General features: G+C 43.8%; 1 protein-coding gene and 1 non-coding gene across 3 annotated transcripts in view; one reads left to right on the plus strand and one right to left on the minus strand.

The window, feature by feature from the left end:
- The window catches only part of PEX14 (peroxisomal biogenesis factor 14), a 139,180-nt gene that overhangs the window by 1,919 nt on the left and 120,425 nt on the right, over window positions 1–16,836 (plus strand). For both annotated transcript variants that reach the window (XM_059375379.1, XM_059375381.1), the window contains exon 2: window positions 12,836–12,883. In XM_059375379.1, the coding sequence (XP_059231362.1) occupies window positions 12,836–12,883 (48 nt within the window). The remainder of the gene's footprint in view (window positions 1–12,835; window positions 12,884–16,836) is intronic.
- LOC132002307 (U6 spliceosomal RNA) lies at window positions 8,441–8,547 on the minus strand. Its single transcript, XR_009399809.1, has one exon. It is a non-coding gene; the product is annotated as a U6 spliceosomal RNA (small nuclear RNA).

Below are 16,836 nucleotides of genomic sequence, written 5' to 3' on the forward strand. Positions count from 1 at the left end.
TTTATTTTCAAGTCCTGATCTACTTGGCTTCCCATTCCTCCAGTCAAAGCGGAATGGAATTGAAGGGACTATTTGGATGATTCCCTGCAAACCTGGTCTGTAAGAAAGAACACATTTTGCCTTTGGGGCTGAGTCAGTATTTGTTTCATAGAAGGTCTAGGGGTGGGCTTTGTGGCCTCAGTCACTCATTTTGAAAGCTACAGGGTGATACCCAACCCTTTCTTCCTTTGAGAGACAGTGTAGAGCAGTGGTGTGGGCTCCAAAGCCATCCCTATTGGCTTAGAATCCTAGCCCCACTACTTAACAGCTGTGTGATCTTGGGCAAGGTACTTCTTTGGCTTTAGTTCAACATCTGCACAATAGGAATAACACCAGTGCCTATCTCAAAGGATTTCTCTGAGAATAAAGAAAATCACTTAAGCAACCAATTAATTAATTAATTAAAATATTTATTTATTTATAAGATTTTATTTATTTATTTGACAGACAGAGATCACAGGTAGGCAGAGAGATAGGCAAAGAGAGAGGAAGGGAAGCAGGCTCCCCCCTGAGCAGAGAGCCTGACGCGGGGCTCGATCCCAGGACCCCAGGATCATGACCTGAGCTGAAGGCAGAGGCTTTAACCCTCTGAGCCACCCAGGAGCCCCTATTTTAAAGATTTATTTATTTGAAAGAGAGAATGCACACGTGTGCATCAGCAGGTGAGGGGCAGAGGGAGAGGGAGACAGAGCCTCAAGTAGACTTCCCACTGAGTGTGGAGCCCGATGGGGACTTGATCCCACAACCCTGAGATCATGACCTGAGCCGAAATCAAGAGTTATATACTTAACCAATTGAGCCACCTAGGCGCTTCTAAATTAACTTAATTTTAGAACAGTGCTTGACATAGTGTGTTATCTGTTATTATTGCATTCATTAAACTCTGGATTTTCACTTGCAAATGAGAAATCTTTTTTCAAGTCTTATAATGTTTTTTGGGGGGCATGATTTTTCACATATTGCCTGCCAGCCCACTGAAGTTCTTCTTTTATTTGTTTTGGAGTAATTTCCTTCCAATTTAAAGGAATATCCTGAATGTTGGTGTTTATTCCAGTTGTCCTTTGTGACTTTTAGAAATCAGTAACATACTTGCTTTTTTTCATAATGGTAGTCTTTTTAGTCTTTCTTCAGGATGGTGTGTTGGAGTTGGAAGTCAGATTTATTGCTTCCTACCCTTGTTGTTTTCTTCATGTTACTCTGGTGTGCATGGTTGATCTTACAAGAGGCCCTTCTAGTCTGTATGTGGTGTGGCCCATAGGAACAGGAGCTGTTATCCCTGTTTCTGTACTTCCCCGCCAGTTGTCTTCAATGAAGAGCAGAAGCATGGTTCAGTTTGATTGTTTAGTGGGTTACTGACTATTGAGTCTGTTACAGAGCATAGATTTCAAATCTGTCGAGATTCCCTGGATGTAGTATATTCGGGACTGAAAAAACCCAGAAGCAGGGAAGGGAGAATAACACAGTGAGGACAGTAGGGAGTAGAAGAGCATGACCTTGTATCCTGACAGACTTTGAACTCGCACTCATGCATATCGGACCTGCCACTCCACCTCTCTGACCCTGTTTTCCCCTTTGTAAAATAGCGATTACCCTGCAGGGTTGTTCTGAGGGTCAACTGAAATCGTGGACGTAAAGAGCATCTGCTTCAGTCGGTGTTCAGTCTGCGTTGGTTCCCTTCTCCGAGAATCTATGGGTAGTTTTAGAAATCTGCTGAACTCTTGAATCACAGGAGTTCAAACGACATACTTTCCCCCTCACCTTTTTTCTATTTTGAAAAATTTCCAACCTCTAGAAATGTTGAAAAAATTATACAGAGAACTCTTGTAAAACTCCTATGAAAACTTCAAGATACACTGTTTACATTTTGCTGAATTTGCTTTATTTCTGTCTCTTTACATATATTTTTTTAAATATTTGAGGGTGAGTTATGGACATCATGGTATTCCATCCAAGAATACCTCACCTTGTCATAAGAGTGAGGTTATTCTCTTATATAACCGTGATACCATGATCACACAAGAAATTTAGTATTGAGGGGCGCCTGGGTGGCTCAGTGGGTTAAAGCCTCTGCCTTCGGCTCAGGTCGTGATCCCAGGGTCCTGGGATCAAGCCCGGCATCAGGCTCTCTGCTCAGCGGGGAGCCTGCTTCCTCTTCTCTTTCTGCCTGTCTCTCTGCCTACTTGTGATCTCTGTCAAATAAATAAATAAAATCTTAAAAAAGAAAAGAAACTTAATATTGATAAAATCTTATTTACTAATACAGTGCACATTCAGATTGTCCCAATTAAGAAAAATCCAAATGCAATCAAGAAATAGGGATTGCATTGATTTTTCTCTTTCATATGCTTTAATCTAGAATGATCCCCTAGTCTTTAAATTTTTTCTTTTTCTTTTCGTTTTTTAACTGAAGTTTAACATAGACTGAGAAAGTGTACAAATTATGAGTCCGGCCTAGTGAATTCTAACGGTGAAAATACTTGTGTAACCAATACTTACAGTAAGAAATCAAACATTACCAGGACTTCAGAAGCCCCTCTGGTGTCCCTCCTGTCCAACCTCCTAAAAGTTGCCCCCATCGTGACTTAAAATTCATACATTAATTTAATAGCTTATTGAGTGACAAAGTCCTTATGGCCAAAAACTTTACTGTGGAATTCTAAGAGGTGTGTTGTGGTCAGTTTAATGAGTTTTGACAAATGTATATACCTGTGTAACCACCACCACAGTCAAGAGCAAAATAATTCCAATTTTCCTAAGTGTCCCCTTATGCTTTGTCCCAGTAAATCCTAGCCTTTGGCCTCAGGAAATCTGAACTACTTCTGTCATATTGATTATATTTGTCTTTCCTAGAATTACATATGAATGAATTCATAGTGTTTGTGTTCTTTTGTGTCTCACTTCTTTTGCTCAGAGTAATGTCTGTGAAGCCTACATTGTTGTATCAGTAATTCGTTATTATTATTATTATTATTGTTATTTTTTAAAGATTTTATTTATTTGTCAGAGAGAGGGAGAGAGAGTGAGCACAGGCAGACAGAATGGCAGGCAGAGGCAGAGGGAGAAGCAGGCTCCCTGCCGAACAAGGAGCCCGATGTGCGACTCAATCCCAGGATGCCGGGATCATGACCTGAGCTGAAGGCAGTGCTCAACCAAGTGAGCCACCCAGGCATCCCAGTAATTCATTATTTTTTTATTAGTATGTAATATTCTCTTATATAGACGTACCACAATTTGTTGATCTGTTAGCCAGTTTATGGACATTTGGATTCTGTTAATTATCTGTTTCTGCATAACAGCATTACAGCAAATTTATATAAATTACCAAAAAGAGCACACATTTTTTTGTTTCATTTTTTGACACAGTTTAGCTGAGTCTGACAAGACAAGAAATCAAGGTGTCTGCTGGGGCTGTGATCTCATCTGGGTCTTGGCTGGGGAAGGATCTGCTTCCTAGCTCGTGTGGCTGTTGGCAGCATTTAGTTCCTTACGGCCTGTGGACTGAGGACTTCAGTTATTGGCAGTGAGCCAGAGGCTACCAACTTGTTTTTTGCCACAGGGGTCTTCCTAACATGGTCTCTTGGCTTCTTCAAAGCCAGTGAGGAAGAGAGTCTCTTAGCAAAATGGACATTATAGCCTTACATAGTGTAACCACATACATGTAGTTATGTTCATCCTGTCATGTTTGCCATGTCCTATTGGCCAAAAGCAAGTCACAGGTCCTGCCCGCTCTCAGTGGGACCACACAGGGGCAGAATACTAGGAAGTGGGGGTCCTGGGAATTACCTTTGAGTCTGTTCCCGTACATGATTGGTTCTAGTGGGGCTGCTCTGAATACTCATGTATTCTGAGGAGATATATTTTCATCTTTTTTGGTAAAAACTTAGGAGTGGAATTGCTGGGTCATATGGTAAGTATATGTTTAGTCTTTTATAATAAACTGCCCAAGTGTTTTTACACAGTTGTACTTTTTATTCTCACCAGTAGTATACAAACATTCTACTGTCCTACATCCATACCCACACTTGGTATTGTGTCTTTTTAATTTTAGCCATTCTACTGAGTATGTATTCAGTGGTATTTCCTTCTGGTTTTTTTGTGATGACTAATAACATTGGGATCTTTTCATGTGCGTATTGGTAGAGACTGGGGTTCACCCCCCCATATGGATATAACTTATTCCAGTATTATTTCTTGAACAGGTTAGCCTTCCTCCATTGAATTATCTTGCCACCTTTGTCAAAAATTAAAAAATTGGGGGCACCTGGGTGGCTAAGTCGGTTAGGTGTCTGCCTTCAGCTCATGTTGTGATCCTGGATCTAGTCCTGGGATTGAGCCCTACATCGGGCTTCCTGCTCAGCAGAGAGTCTGCCTCTCCCTTTGCCCCTCACCCCACTTGTGCTCTCTCTCTCTCTCTCAAATAAATAAATCTTTTTTAAAAATTTCAAAATTGGGGGCGCCTGGGTGGCTCAGTGGGTTAAGCCACTGCCTTCGGCTCAGGTCATGATCTCAGGGTCTGGGATCGAGTCCCGCATCGGGCTCTCTGTTTAGCAGGGAGCCTGCTTCCTTCTCTCTCTCTCTGCCTGCCTCTCAGTGTACTTGTAATTTCTCTCTGCCAAATAAATAAATAAAATCTTTAAAAAAAAATTTCAAAATTGTATATACATAAGTCAGTTTCTGAGCTCTGTTTTGTTTATTTCTATGTCTCTCCTAATGCAAATGAAATGCTGTCTTGATTGCTGTAAATATATAGTAGATCTTAAAATCAGGTAATGTAATGTCTTTTGACTGATTTTTCAGAATTGTGTTAGCTTTGGTCCATGGCATTTCCATACAAATTTTCATTTCATTTCATTTCATTTCTTATTATTTTTAAAGATTTTATTTATTCATTTGAGAGAAAGAAAGAAAGCATGAGCAGGGGGAGGGGCAGAAGAAGAGGGAGAAGCAAACCTCTGCTGAGCAGGGTGCCCGACACAGGGTTCGGTCCCAGGACCCCAAGATCATGACCTGAGATGAAGACAGACGCTTAACTGACTGAGCCACCCAGGCACCCCTTCATACAAATTTAGAATCACTTTATCAATTTTTTTTTTAAGATTATATTTATTTATTTGATAGAGATCACAAGTAGGCAGAGAGGCAGGCAGTGAGAAAGGAGGAAGCAGACTTCCAGCGGAGAAGAAAGCCTGACTCGGGGCTCGATCCCAGGGCTTCTGGGATCATGACCCGAGCCGAAGGCAGAGGCTTTAACCCACTGAGCCACCCAGGTGCCCCCATTTTATCAATTCTTTCAGAAAAGCTTGTTGGAATTTTTGTTGGGATTGTGTAGAATCTATAGATCAGTTTGGGGGGAGAATTGACATCTTGGCAATATTGATCTTTTTTTTTTTTTTTAAAGATTTTATTTATTTATTTGACAGACAGATCACAAGTAGAGAAGCAGGCAAAGAGAGAGGAGGAAGCAGGCTCCCCACTGAGCAGAGAGCCCAATGTGGGGCTTGATCCCAGGACCCTGGGATCATGACCTGAGCCGAAGGCAGAGGCTTTAACCCACTGAGCCACCCAGTCACCCTGTCGATATTGATCTTTTAATTCATTAACATGATACATGTCTCATTTAGGTTGTCTTTTATTTTTCTCAGTAGTGTTTTGTAGCTTTAAGTTTGTGGGTCATGTACACATTTTATTAAATTTCTCTTCTAATATTTCATATTTTGGCATGCTGTTTATGGTTGTCATGTTAAAACTTCATTTTTAATTGTTGAATGCTAGTATATAGAAATAAAATAAAATTGTATCATTATTTACAATAGTCATACTATGGAAACAGCCCAAATGTCCATTGATAGATACATGAATAAAGAAAGTATGATATATATTTATTTATATGTACATATATGAATATATATAATGGAATTTTTTTTTAAGATTTTATTTATTTACTTGAGAGTGATAGAGCAAGCACTAGGGGCAGAGGGACAAGCAGACTCCCCGCTGAGCAGGGAGCCGGATGTGGGGCTCCATCCCAGGACCCTGGGACCGTGACCTGATCAAAGTGTTGAAGGCAGACACTTAACTGACTGAGCCACCCAGGTGCCCCAATATAATGGAGTATTAATTCAACTATAAAAAAAGAATGAAATCTTGCCATTTGCAACAACGTAGGTTGAGCTAGAGAGTATAATGCTAAGTGAAATAAGTCAGAGAAAGACAAATATCATATAATTTCATTCATATGTGGAATTTAAGAAATAAACGAGCAGAGGGAAAAAAATAAGAGAGACAAACCGAGAAACAGACTCTTAACTGTAGAGAACAGCCTGATGGTTGCCAGAGGGGAGATGGGTGGGGGGATGGGTGAAGTAGGTGATGGGGATTAAAGAGTGCACTCATCATGATTTAAAAAATAATAAAATAAATAAAATTGAGTTTGTATATTGGTCTCGTATCTGTAACCTTGTTACACTCACTTAAAATTCTAATAGCTTTTTTGGTAGATTATGTGATTTCTCTGTAGATGATCCTCTCATCTGCAAATGAAGATAGCTTTACTTACTGCTTTCCAATTTATATGCTCTCTAGGACTTCTTATACAGTGTTAAGAGGAGTATTGAGAATATATATATTTTTTAAGATATTTATGTATTTATTTATTTGCCAGAGAGAGAGGGAGAGATCACAAGTAGGCAGAGAGGCAGGCAGAGAGAGGGGGGAAGCAGTCTCCCCACTGACCAGAGAGCCCCATGCAGGGCTTGATTCCAGGACCCCGAGATCATAACCTGAGCCGAAGGCAGAGGCTTTAACCAACTGAGCCACCCAGGCGCCCCAAGAATAGATATTCTTGCCTTATTTTTTATCTTAGAAAATTCAGTCTTTACATTTAAATATGACATTAGCTCTAAGTTTTTTTTTAAGGTGCCCTTTATCAAATGGAAGAGATTTAATTTTTTTCAACTTTTTAATTTGTTGAGTGTTTTTGAAAAAAATATGTGTTTTGACTGTTGTCATGTGCTCTTTTGCTATCTGTTGTTCCTTTTGTTTTCTTTATTAATATGATGCTTCATGTTGTTTGGTTTTCAAATGTTAAACCAACTTACTGTTTGTAGAATAAATCCTATGTGGTTAGGATTTGTTATCCATTTTATATATTGCTGGATTTGGTTTGTTAGTATTTTGTTAAGGGTTTCGTCATTTATGTTTGAGAGGTATTGATTTGTAGTTTTCTTTTGTGTGTATGAAATCTTTGTCTAGTTTTGGTATTAAGGTAATGTTGCCCTCATAGAATGAATTGGGAAATTTTACTGTTTTTTTTCTTTCTTTTTTCTAAAATAGTTTGTGTAAGGATGCCTGGGTGGCTCAGTTGGTTGGTTCACTGCCTTCAGCTCGGGTCATGATCCCAGGGTCCTGGGATCGAGTCCCACATTGGGCTCCTTGCTCAGCAGGGAGCCTGCTTCTCTCTCTGCCTCTGCCTGCGTTTGCTCTCTCTCTCTCTGACAAATAAATAAATAAATAAATAAAATCTTAAAAAAAAAAAAAGTTTGTATAAGATTGGTTGTATTTTTTCCTTAAATGTTTACTAGAATTCACCACTGAAGCCACCTGGACCTAGAATTTTTTTGTTAAGTTTCATTACATATTAATTTCTATTTTATTTTATTATTTTAAAAAATATTTTATTTATTTATTTGACAGAGAGAGAGAGATCACAAGTAGGCAGAGAGGCAGGCAGTGGTGGGGAGGGGAAGCAGGCCCCCTGCTGAGCAGAGAGCCCAAGGCAGGGCTCAGTCAAAGGATCCTGAGATCATGACCCGAGCCAAAGGCAGAGACTTTGACCCACTGAGCCACCCATGAACCCCTATTTATTTATTTTTTATGATTTTATTTATTTTGAGAGTGAGGGAGCATGCGAATAGGGGGAGGGCAGAGGGAGAGGGAGAGAGAATTTCGGGCAGACCCTTTAAAGGTCATGATCCTGGAGTCCTGGAATTGAGTTCCGTATCAGGCTCTTTCCTCAGCAGGGTGTCTGCTTCTCCCTCTGACTTTTTCCCCCTCTCCTGATGGCTCCCTCTCATTCTCTCTCTCTCAAATAAATAAAATCTTTAAAAAAACCCCTAGAAATGGATAATAGAAAAAAAATCTGGAAAGATCCCAAATGTTTGGAAATTAAACAACAGATTTCTAAATTATGGGGGAAAGAAGAAATCATAGGGAAGTAAAATATTCTGAGCTGAACAAAAATGAAAACAATATAATTTAAATTTGTGGAATGCAACCAAAGCAGTGCTGGGAAGGAAATAACATTTTGAGTACCATACTAACTTTAGAAAATATGCTAGAGAAATAAGAGCAAATGAAACCCAAAATAGAAGGAAAGAAATAAATGAGAAATTCTACACGTTGCAAAAAACATGGAATGCTTTCAGATTTGCATGTCATCTTTGTGCAGTGGCCATGCTAATCTTCTCTGTGTTGTTCCAATTTTAGTATATGTGCTGCTGAAGCAAGCACGTACTTTATTTTGTATTTATTTTTGAAATATATTTTCACTGGATATAGAATTCTAGGTTGACACGTTTCCCTTCAGAGGCATTTTAAAGATACAGTGCTATTATATTTTTTATTTGGGTTGCATATCTTCTGATTAAAGTCTGAATTCATTCTTGGTCTTGATTAATATTTGTAGGTAATGGTTTTCTTTGTTTTCTGGCTGCTTGTAAGATTTCTCCCTTTTCATGGGTTTTTAGCAGTTTGATTGTATAGTGCTTTAGAATGCTATGTGTTTGCTTTGCTTAGGATTTGTTGAGCTTCTTGGATTTTGGAGTTTGTAGTTTTCATCAAACTTGAAGAATTTTCATCCATTATTTCTTCAAGTATTTTTTGTTCTTTTTCTTTTTTTCTCTGCCCTTCATTTTGGTCAGTTTCTGTTGCTGTGTCTTCAAGTTCACTTACCTTTTTTTCTGCAGTATCTAATCTACTGTCATTCCCATTTGGTGAAATTTTTATTTCAGATACTATATTTTCATCTCTTGAAGTTCTACTTTTGTTTTATGCAATGTATTTCTCTCCTTACTATGATCCTGTTTTCTTTTGAGTTTTCTTTTTATTGAGGCATAATTGACATATGTCATATTAGTTTCAGGCATGCAACATAATGATTCAGGTATGTATTTTTAGAATTGCATTAAGTTCTTGAATAAAGTTATGACACCTGTCTTAATGTTGTCTGTGAATGATTTCTTCTAATTTTTCTTATTATTATGGATCATACTTCCCTGCCTTTTATCTTTGAGATTATTATTTTTTAAAGATTTTATTTATTCATTTGACAGAGATCACAAGTAGGCAGAGAGATGGGTAGAGAGAGAGGAGGAAGCCGACTCCCTGCTGAGCAGAGAGCCTGATGTGGGGCTTTATCCCAGGATCCTGAGATCATGACTGGAGCCGAAGGCAGAGGCTTAACCCACTGAGCCACCCGGGCACCCCCATCTTTGAGATTATTGATTGGGTGCTGGATGCTGTGAATTTTTACATTGTTGAGGTCTGGATTTTGTGGTCTTATTTTGAAGAGTGTTGAGATTTGTTCTGGTGGGTAGTTGGGTTACTTTTGGTTCATTTTGATCCCATGAAGTCCCGTTTTTAAGCTTTGTTAGGGTGGACCTAGGATGGCCTTTACCCTAGGGGTAGTCTGTCCTTCCCCTACCAGGCTGTGGTCCTTCCAGGTCTTCACTGAGTGCTCTGACCGAACGGTGAGGACACCCCGTTCTGGTGCTCATGGCTCACGAGGGCCTGTGAGGGCTCCGGGGGCCATTCACCTCACGGCTTCTTCATTGCTGTTTCTCAGCCTGTGGAGTTTCACTCTGTGCTTGCACACATGTTGCTGTGCACACATTTACTCAGGGAGCTTCTGTGAAGGTTTCTGGAGCTCTCTTTTGGCATAGCCCTCTCCTCTCTGCAGCTCTGTCTTACAACTTTGAGCTGCCTTAGCCTCCCTGAACCCTAATCTCTGTTTCCTCAACTCCGCAAGAGACTGCCATGCTCTGCTGGGATTCCCCCCGCCCCGCCGACCCCATTCCCCTTCTTCGTCGGAAGCATGCCTCTTGGCAGAAAACCAGAGTGACCGTAGGGTCATATCATTTGTTTCTGTTCTGTCTGGACTCAGTACTATCCAGTGTCTACAAACAGTGGTGTCCTGTATTTTGTTTAGTTTTCTAATTGTTAACAGTGGGAGGTTAAATCTGGTCCCAAACCCCATCACAGACAGAGCAGAAGTCTGTTGGTTGATTTTGAGCGGAGAAGCGAGAGCATATACCTTCTATCTGCTCATCTCACCCTGAACGCAAGGTGGTGGTATTTTTCCCATTATTCCCACAGGTGGGGAGACTGAGGTTTGGGGAGGTAGAGCAGTAGCCCCACCGTCACTCACTTACTGCCGCCAAAGTTCATGCACTTGCCTCGGTAGCAGCGCCTCTCAAAAAATAATTGTTGAATTGAACCTTATTCTTCTCTGCAAAGAACTACAGGCCAGACTGGCATAGGACGTACTCAGAGTTACCCAGCCTCAGGGCAGACCTGGGACAGGATGTTCAGCGAGGTGCTCTGACCTGAGCTGTGTGTGCCATCGGTCTTTGTCGTGCTTCAAGGTCAGCACTTGGGCACACCTCTGGCTGGGGGAGGTTGGCGCCTGGGCATCAGGAGAGAGAGCACCTTTGTGCCTATCAAACCGGGAGCATCTCTCTACCACTGGGTTTTTTTTTTTTTTTGTCTGTTCGTTTTTTTAAAACAGTCTTACGCCGGGCGCCTCGGTGGCTCAGTGGGTTAAAGCCTCTGCCTTCTGCTCAGGTAATGATCCCAGGGTCCTGGGATCGAGCCCCACATTGGCTCTCTGCTCAGTGGGGAGCCTGCTTCCTCCTCTCTCTCCCTGCCTCTCTGCCTACTTGTGATCTCTGTCTGTCACATAAATAAAATCTTAAAACAAAACCAAAAAAACCCAGTCTTATGCTCTTGCTCTTGTGGCCACACTGAGAGGGTTTTCTGTGTTAGAGCCGTTGTCGTAGTGGTTTGCTGAGGTGGGCGGGGGCGAGATCTGATTATTACCGTTTTGAAATTATCGTCTGCGTGCAACATGGAAAATGAATTAGAAGAAGCCAGCCAACATGGATGTGGGTAAACGGTTGCGAAGGCTCTTGGCAACGGTCCAGGGAGGAGATTTTGGAAGCTTTGACCAAAGTGATGGCAATAGAAGTGGTGAGAAGTGGACGGACTGATTGCATGGATATTTAGGAAGGAGTGTTGGCAGGACTTGATAATGTGTTAGCTCTGGTGAGTGGGAGAGGAAGAGCTGTCCAGAATGGTCCTTTGGCCCCGGGTTTGTGTATTTTGCTGGAAGACTGCCATTCTTGCAGACAGGGGACACTGGAAGAGCACGTGTGGCAGAGGGAGAGGATCGGGAACCTGAGGAGGAACTTGTTGAATCCAGAGGAGGCCGGAAGGCGGCTGAATGGAGAACTCGGACGGGGTCAGGGCTAGAGGTCCTAATGCGGGAGGTTATTCCTGCCCACCGGGAGCCTTAGGAGGGAGCCAGCAGGGTGGGGGAGGGGAGGCAGGGAACAGGAGCGCAGATTCCCTGAGACTTTCCACTTGGTTTCATGCGGGCTGACCTCGTCCTGGGACTTTGGATGAGGAGAGAGAGTCCTTCTTCCAGCAGAGTCCTTGTCATTGTGCTATGTGCCAGCCATTCAGGGGCAACGGGGAGCAAGGAGATCTTTGGGGACCTTCTGTGGACTGGACTCTTTCCTCTCCCACCTCCCCCCCCCACCCCAACAGGAGGCCTGGCACTTGCCATCTGAGTGAGGTGGGAGGAGTATGGAGGCCGGAGGCTGGCTCCGGAGACCCACAGATGAGCTGCACTTGTCTGGATATTATCTGTAGATAATTGGAAATTGGCTTGAACATCAGTAACAGTAAACTAATCAGAACTCCCTCAAACTGCTTGTTCTAGTCTTTTGGAGATTTGTGAGTTTCCTCTGAGTCTGTCTGTCTCTGTCTCTTCCTTTCTCTAAATTTGGCCAGATCATCAGCCAAAGGTTGGAGGCAAATGGGAGATTCAGTGAGAGGAGAAGGTAACAGACTGCGGCCGGCGAGTGGGCCACATACTCCTTGCCGGCCGGTTGGTCTTTAGGTCCGTCAGTAGCTTATTTACACAGCAGGTTCCAGCTTCCTTACTGCTGGGGGTTGGGGTCCTCAGTGATAGGTGATAGTAGGAGCCATCGTTCCTCGTTCCTGTTTCTTTGCTTCCTGACTCCAAGTAGATGCCCAGAGAAAATCCAGATTGTGGGTACCTGGGGCCCCCTTGTGGCTGAATCTTGTTCTCCACATCGTCTCTGCTTTTCTTGGTCACTCGGTGGGAAGATGGCAAAAGGGAAGTTTCCCTCTCACATGAAGCCTTTCCCCTGGACTTTGCTTTTCCTATGGCTCTTGTGATGGTCCGCAGCCCTCGCTGCTCACCTGCTGATCTTGGGCCCTCCTAAGCCAAACCTAGCCTTCTCCTTGAGGCGCTGTGGCAGTGAACCCCGAAGAAGTCTCTTCACGTTCACCAGCACATTCAGACTCTGTGGGTGGGCCGCTTCTTACAGGCAGCCCACCATGGAGCCCTCTACAGTCTGAGAGCTGGTGAGAAGTAGGAGGAACAGGTGCTGGTGTGTGGCTTGAGAATGGCCTATCTTTTGCGTATCTTTGGTTTTTGGATGTCCATTGGGTGGCACTGTGATCTTATTTTTGTTTCTGTTTTTCTTTGCAGCCAAGCTCTACTCCAGGAAGTGAAAATGTGGTGCCTCGAGAGCCTCTGGTAAGTACCCAAGATGTATAGTATCGTTTCTAGTCATGAAAATACTGTGTGAGTGTGGAGAAACCCTAAGACCCGGTAGTTTTGCCTCCTCGTTGTCTCCTGAAAAGTAAGTGCTGTGTGGAGGCTAACTTAGTGACCTTTGACTTATGTCTTACTGTCTGGCATGTAGGGGTTAGTGGGCTGCCTCCTTGGGAAAGCCTGGTCTTTTCTGGAACGGAAAGCATCCACCGCAGGGTGTGGTGCACCACTTCGTTTGTTGCTGATCAGTAGTGATCAGTGGGATGCCCGAACCTTCTGGAGGTGGGGTTGGGACCAAGTTGCTACTTGATTGTCTGAAATAGCCATTTTGCCCTTCAGGGTGAGGGCACGGTGCGGTGGCCTTTGAGGAACAGGTAAGGCAGGGAGTTCTGTTTTTGCCTGGTGGGTCATTTGTGATGCTCGCTACCAACAGTAAGTGCTTCTAGTACTGACAGGGCAGTGGCCTCCTGAGTACTGAATGAAGGTAACCCTTCTTCACGAAGTGCTTGTGCTTTGATGTTCTGAGCCCCAGTCCCTGCCAGCACCCCCCCCCGCCCCCCCCCGCCATTTTCATCCTGGCTTGCATTTCAGGGCCCGCCGCAAATCCTGTTTGTTGGGTAGCAAGACCTGTTCTGCACTAACCAGATAAGTTTTATGGCGGGCCAGCTTTTAGAGCTTTGTCTTTGTTTGGATGGTGATAGCAAGCTCAGGGATGCACCGCCCAGCTTTGGTTTCCCAGGCCTGGTTTTCTTGCCTCTCCTCCAGCAGTAGTGGGAGGAGGTGATGTGAGGCCCTTAGCTGGCATGAATAGGCCTGAATTCTAGCCTGCACTCAGGCTTTCCAAGGCAGAAGGTGAGTTGGATTTGGCGGAGGCTGAAAGACCAGGGTGACGCAAGCCCTGCTGGGGCTGTTTCAAGGAAGTGTGGTTGTCTTCTGTGACACCCGCTGTTACCAAGCGTTACCCAGTCCGGCTTCCTTCCCACCACACCCCACAGTGCCTTCGGTTCACTCTTGGTATTGCCTGGGTTTGTCCTGGTGATCAGGGAGGTGGGAAAGCCAAAGACTTCAGAAGGGCTTCCCCAGGCCAGGCCTGTCAGTGCCCCGCAGGCTGGAGTTGTGGTTGGTTTTGGATTAAAGTCCAAATTGAACGCTGTAGTCCTCTGCAGCCCTACCTCCTTGGTCTCCTTTTACATTTTTATCTACTGACCTGACTACTAACCCCCGGCAAAGCTGGCTGGTCCTTCTTTTGCAGCATGATTGGGCCAACACTTCGGGGTTCTTTCTAGCAGCGAGTGCTAAGCAGTGGCAGCCTTGCTGATTTCTGGGCATTTGGAGCCCTTTGCTCGGCTCGTGTTTCTGGATGCTGTTCTTTTTCCTGCTCTACTCTTCATCTGCTTGGTGTTTGGTTGGATTTTCATTTCTTTCTTTTCTGGGAGGCCCCGAGCAGTCTTCAAACCCTAGTAGCCTGTGATTGTCCAGAGTTCAGACTTATTCTCTCCAGGCCAACTCTACAATTACCTTATATTTAATTAGTATTTTTTTCCCCTCTTTACGTACTTGCTGCATAATTGCTCAGAGGAAAGAAAACACATAGCAGCAATTTATATATATATAAAAAAACAATAATTAAAAAAAAAAACCCCGAAATAAACTCCCATCTCATTTGGGCTGATCCTATGAGTTGGGTAATTAGGGCCCTATTAGAAGGTAGACCCTTTCTCCTTCCCCCCCTTTTTTTTTATTAATTTTTTTATATTAAACTCCCACAGTCTCTCAGTCATGCCCTTATTGCTTTTGGCCAACCATTCGCAGCAGCCTGATTAAATGAGGGCACCAGCCGAGCTGTATGGTCTTGTGTGAGCTACTTCTGCCTCTCGAGAGCGGTGGTGGGGGGGTGCCAGGCAGGGGGGCCGTCCAAGGACTAGCGAGGACTCATGGCGCGTAGGGGTACAGGACTTTGAGCTGGCAGTAGGCTGGATGAGAGTCACAGGGTGCCGGCGAAGGGATGGGGTGCTATCCCCCACCCACAGAAAGCCCACAGCCCTCTGTCTGAGTCTGCCTTCCCTAGGGGAGGTTTCTCAGGCGTGTGCGTTACCCGTCTCTCGGATGCTCAGGAGGAACAGACAATTGAAGAATAAAATTAAGCCTTCTTCTTAAGTAATTTATGCACTTTATTGGGGAAGAAAAGGCATTTGTACACATGAAACAATTAGTAGACAGCACAAGACCACATATAATTTCAGCAAACAGTACAACATCGCATATAATTCGGTGCGGAATTGCCTGACTGGGAGTAGAAGAGCCCTCATTATTCGGGAAGGAAGAGCTCTGCCCGGGGTATACTTAGGGATGTTTTTTGGTAAAACTTGAAGCGAGGTCTCGAGGAGTAGGATTTTCCCGTGTTGGGGGAACACCCTGCTAGTTGCTTTTGGTTTTGTTTTTAACTGAGAGCATATTTTCCATAAAATTCTTCCGTGGAAGCTGCCTGTTCCCTACACTGAAAGGGCTGAGCATGGGGTACTGAAGGCATCTCCTCTTACCCTTGGTCTCCAGAACTAGATGATGACTTTGGAGTAAATTTTCCCTTTATTGGGGAAGGGAGTTGTGACCGAAGAGGCTCCGAGGAGTGGTCAGTACAACGCAGATGGCAAGGACAGGTGATATTCTGTTCACACTAGTTTTTTGCTTTAGCTGCTGGAGAAGGAGGGCCTGATTTTCATTTCTGCCCTCTCCGGCCCTGTCCGACCAAGTTGTGATTGTGGTTGTGAGGAGTATTGCCTTGTAGTCTCTGAAGGACGCGCTGATGTTTTTCGCCATCCCCATGTCCAGGTGACACCCACACAGTGACTGCATGTTACCTTCCCTTGCCCCTCAGTCCTCCTCCCTGCCATGAAAAAACCACCCCAGCAACCCCGGCCCTATGAGTGAGATAGTTGCCCTATAATGTCGTAATGCCCTCGGGGGTGGAGACTGGTGAACAGACCAGTCTTGATAAATTCTGTAAACTCCCAGTTGAAATTCCCTTACTATTGACGATAAAACTCTGCCCAAGTTAAAATGGCTGATCGCTGTTTCTTTTTCATACTTTCTTCCCTGAGCTTTGCCTCCTGGGGCAAGGAGCTTTGGCAGTCCTCCAGAGTATTGACTTCCAGCTCCCCCCACCCCACAGCCAGTTGTAAACCTTCCATAAATTCTCTCAGACCCAAGTTTTCTCATCCCCTGTGGTGGGCATGTGCTCGGGCCTTGGGTCAGGTCCTGCACAGCTCTTGCAGGATCAAGCCCCACGTGGCTCACGGGTCTTTAAATCGGTGGACGGTTGTTTGCACGGAGTAATTGGGGTTCTGTCTTGCTGGGATTCAGAAACCAGGTGACTTTTTTTTTTTTTTTTAAAGATTTTATTTGTTTATTTGACAGAGAGAGAGAGAGTATGTGCAAGCTGGGGGAGTGGCAGGGAGAGGGAGAAGCAGGCTCCCCGTTGAGCAGAGAGCCCGACATGGGGCTCGATCTCAGCACCTTGTGGGATCATGACCTGAGCTGAAGGCAGATGCTTAACCTACTGAGCCACCTAAGCGCCCCAGAAACTAGGGTTAAGTAACCGTTTTTTAGTCATCTGAGTTTAGGTTATTATTTGAAGTGAGCAATCAATAAAGTTTCATGTGTACCTTGCTCACTGGTTTCAACACAAGCTCCTCAATACCCAGCGGTCCTGGAAGCCACCTGTTTTATACGATGCTTAAACTAGCATTTTGGCTTTTTGCTCCTTGACACCAAGTTCTTCTAATGGATGTGTCTTCTGCCATTCTTTCTTCCTCTGACTTACGGGTATAGTTTTTGGTTCTGTTTTGGTTTTTGTCCTTAACCTGCATCCCTCCACCCCAATACTCCCAAACTACAATGAATTTATTCTTAAAAATATGATGGTCATTTCTACTTTA

This window comes from Mustela nigripes, chromosome 14, assembly GCF_022355385.1.
Source record: "Mustela nigripes isolate SB6536 chromosome 14, MUSNIG.SB6536, whole genome shotgun sequence".
Lineage (NCBI taxonomy): Eukaryota > Metazoa > Chordata > Mammalia > Carnivora > Mustelidae > Mustela > Mustela nigripes.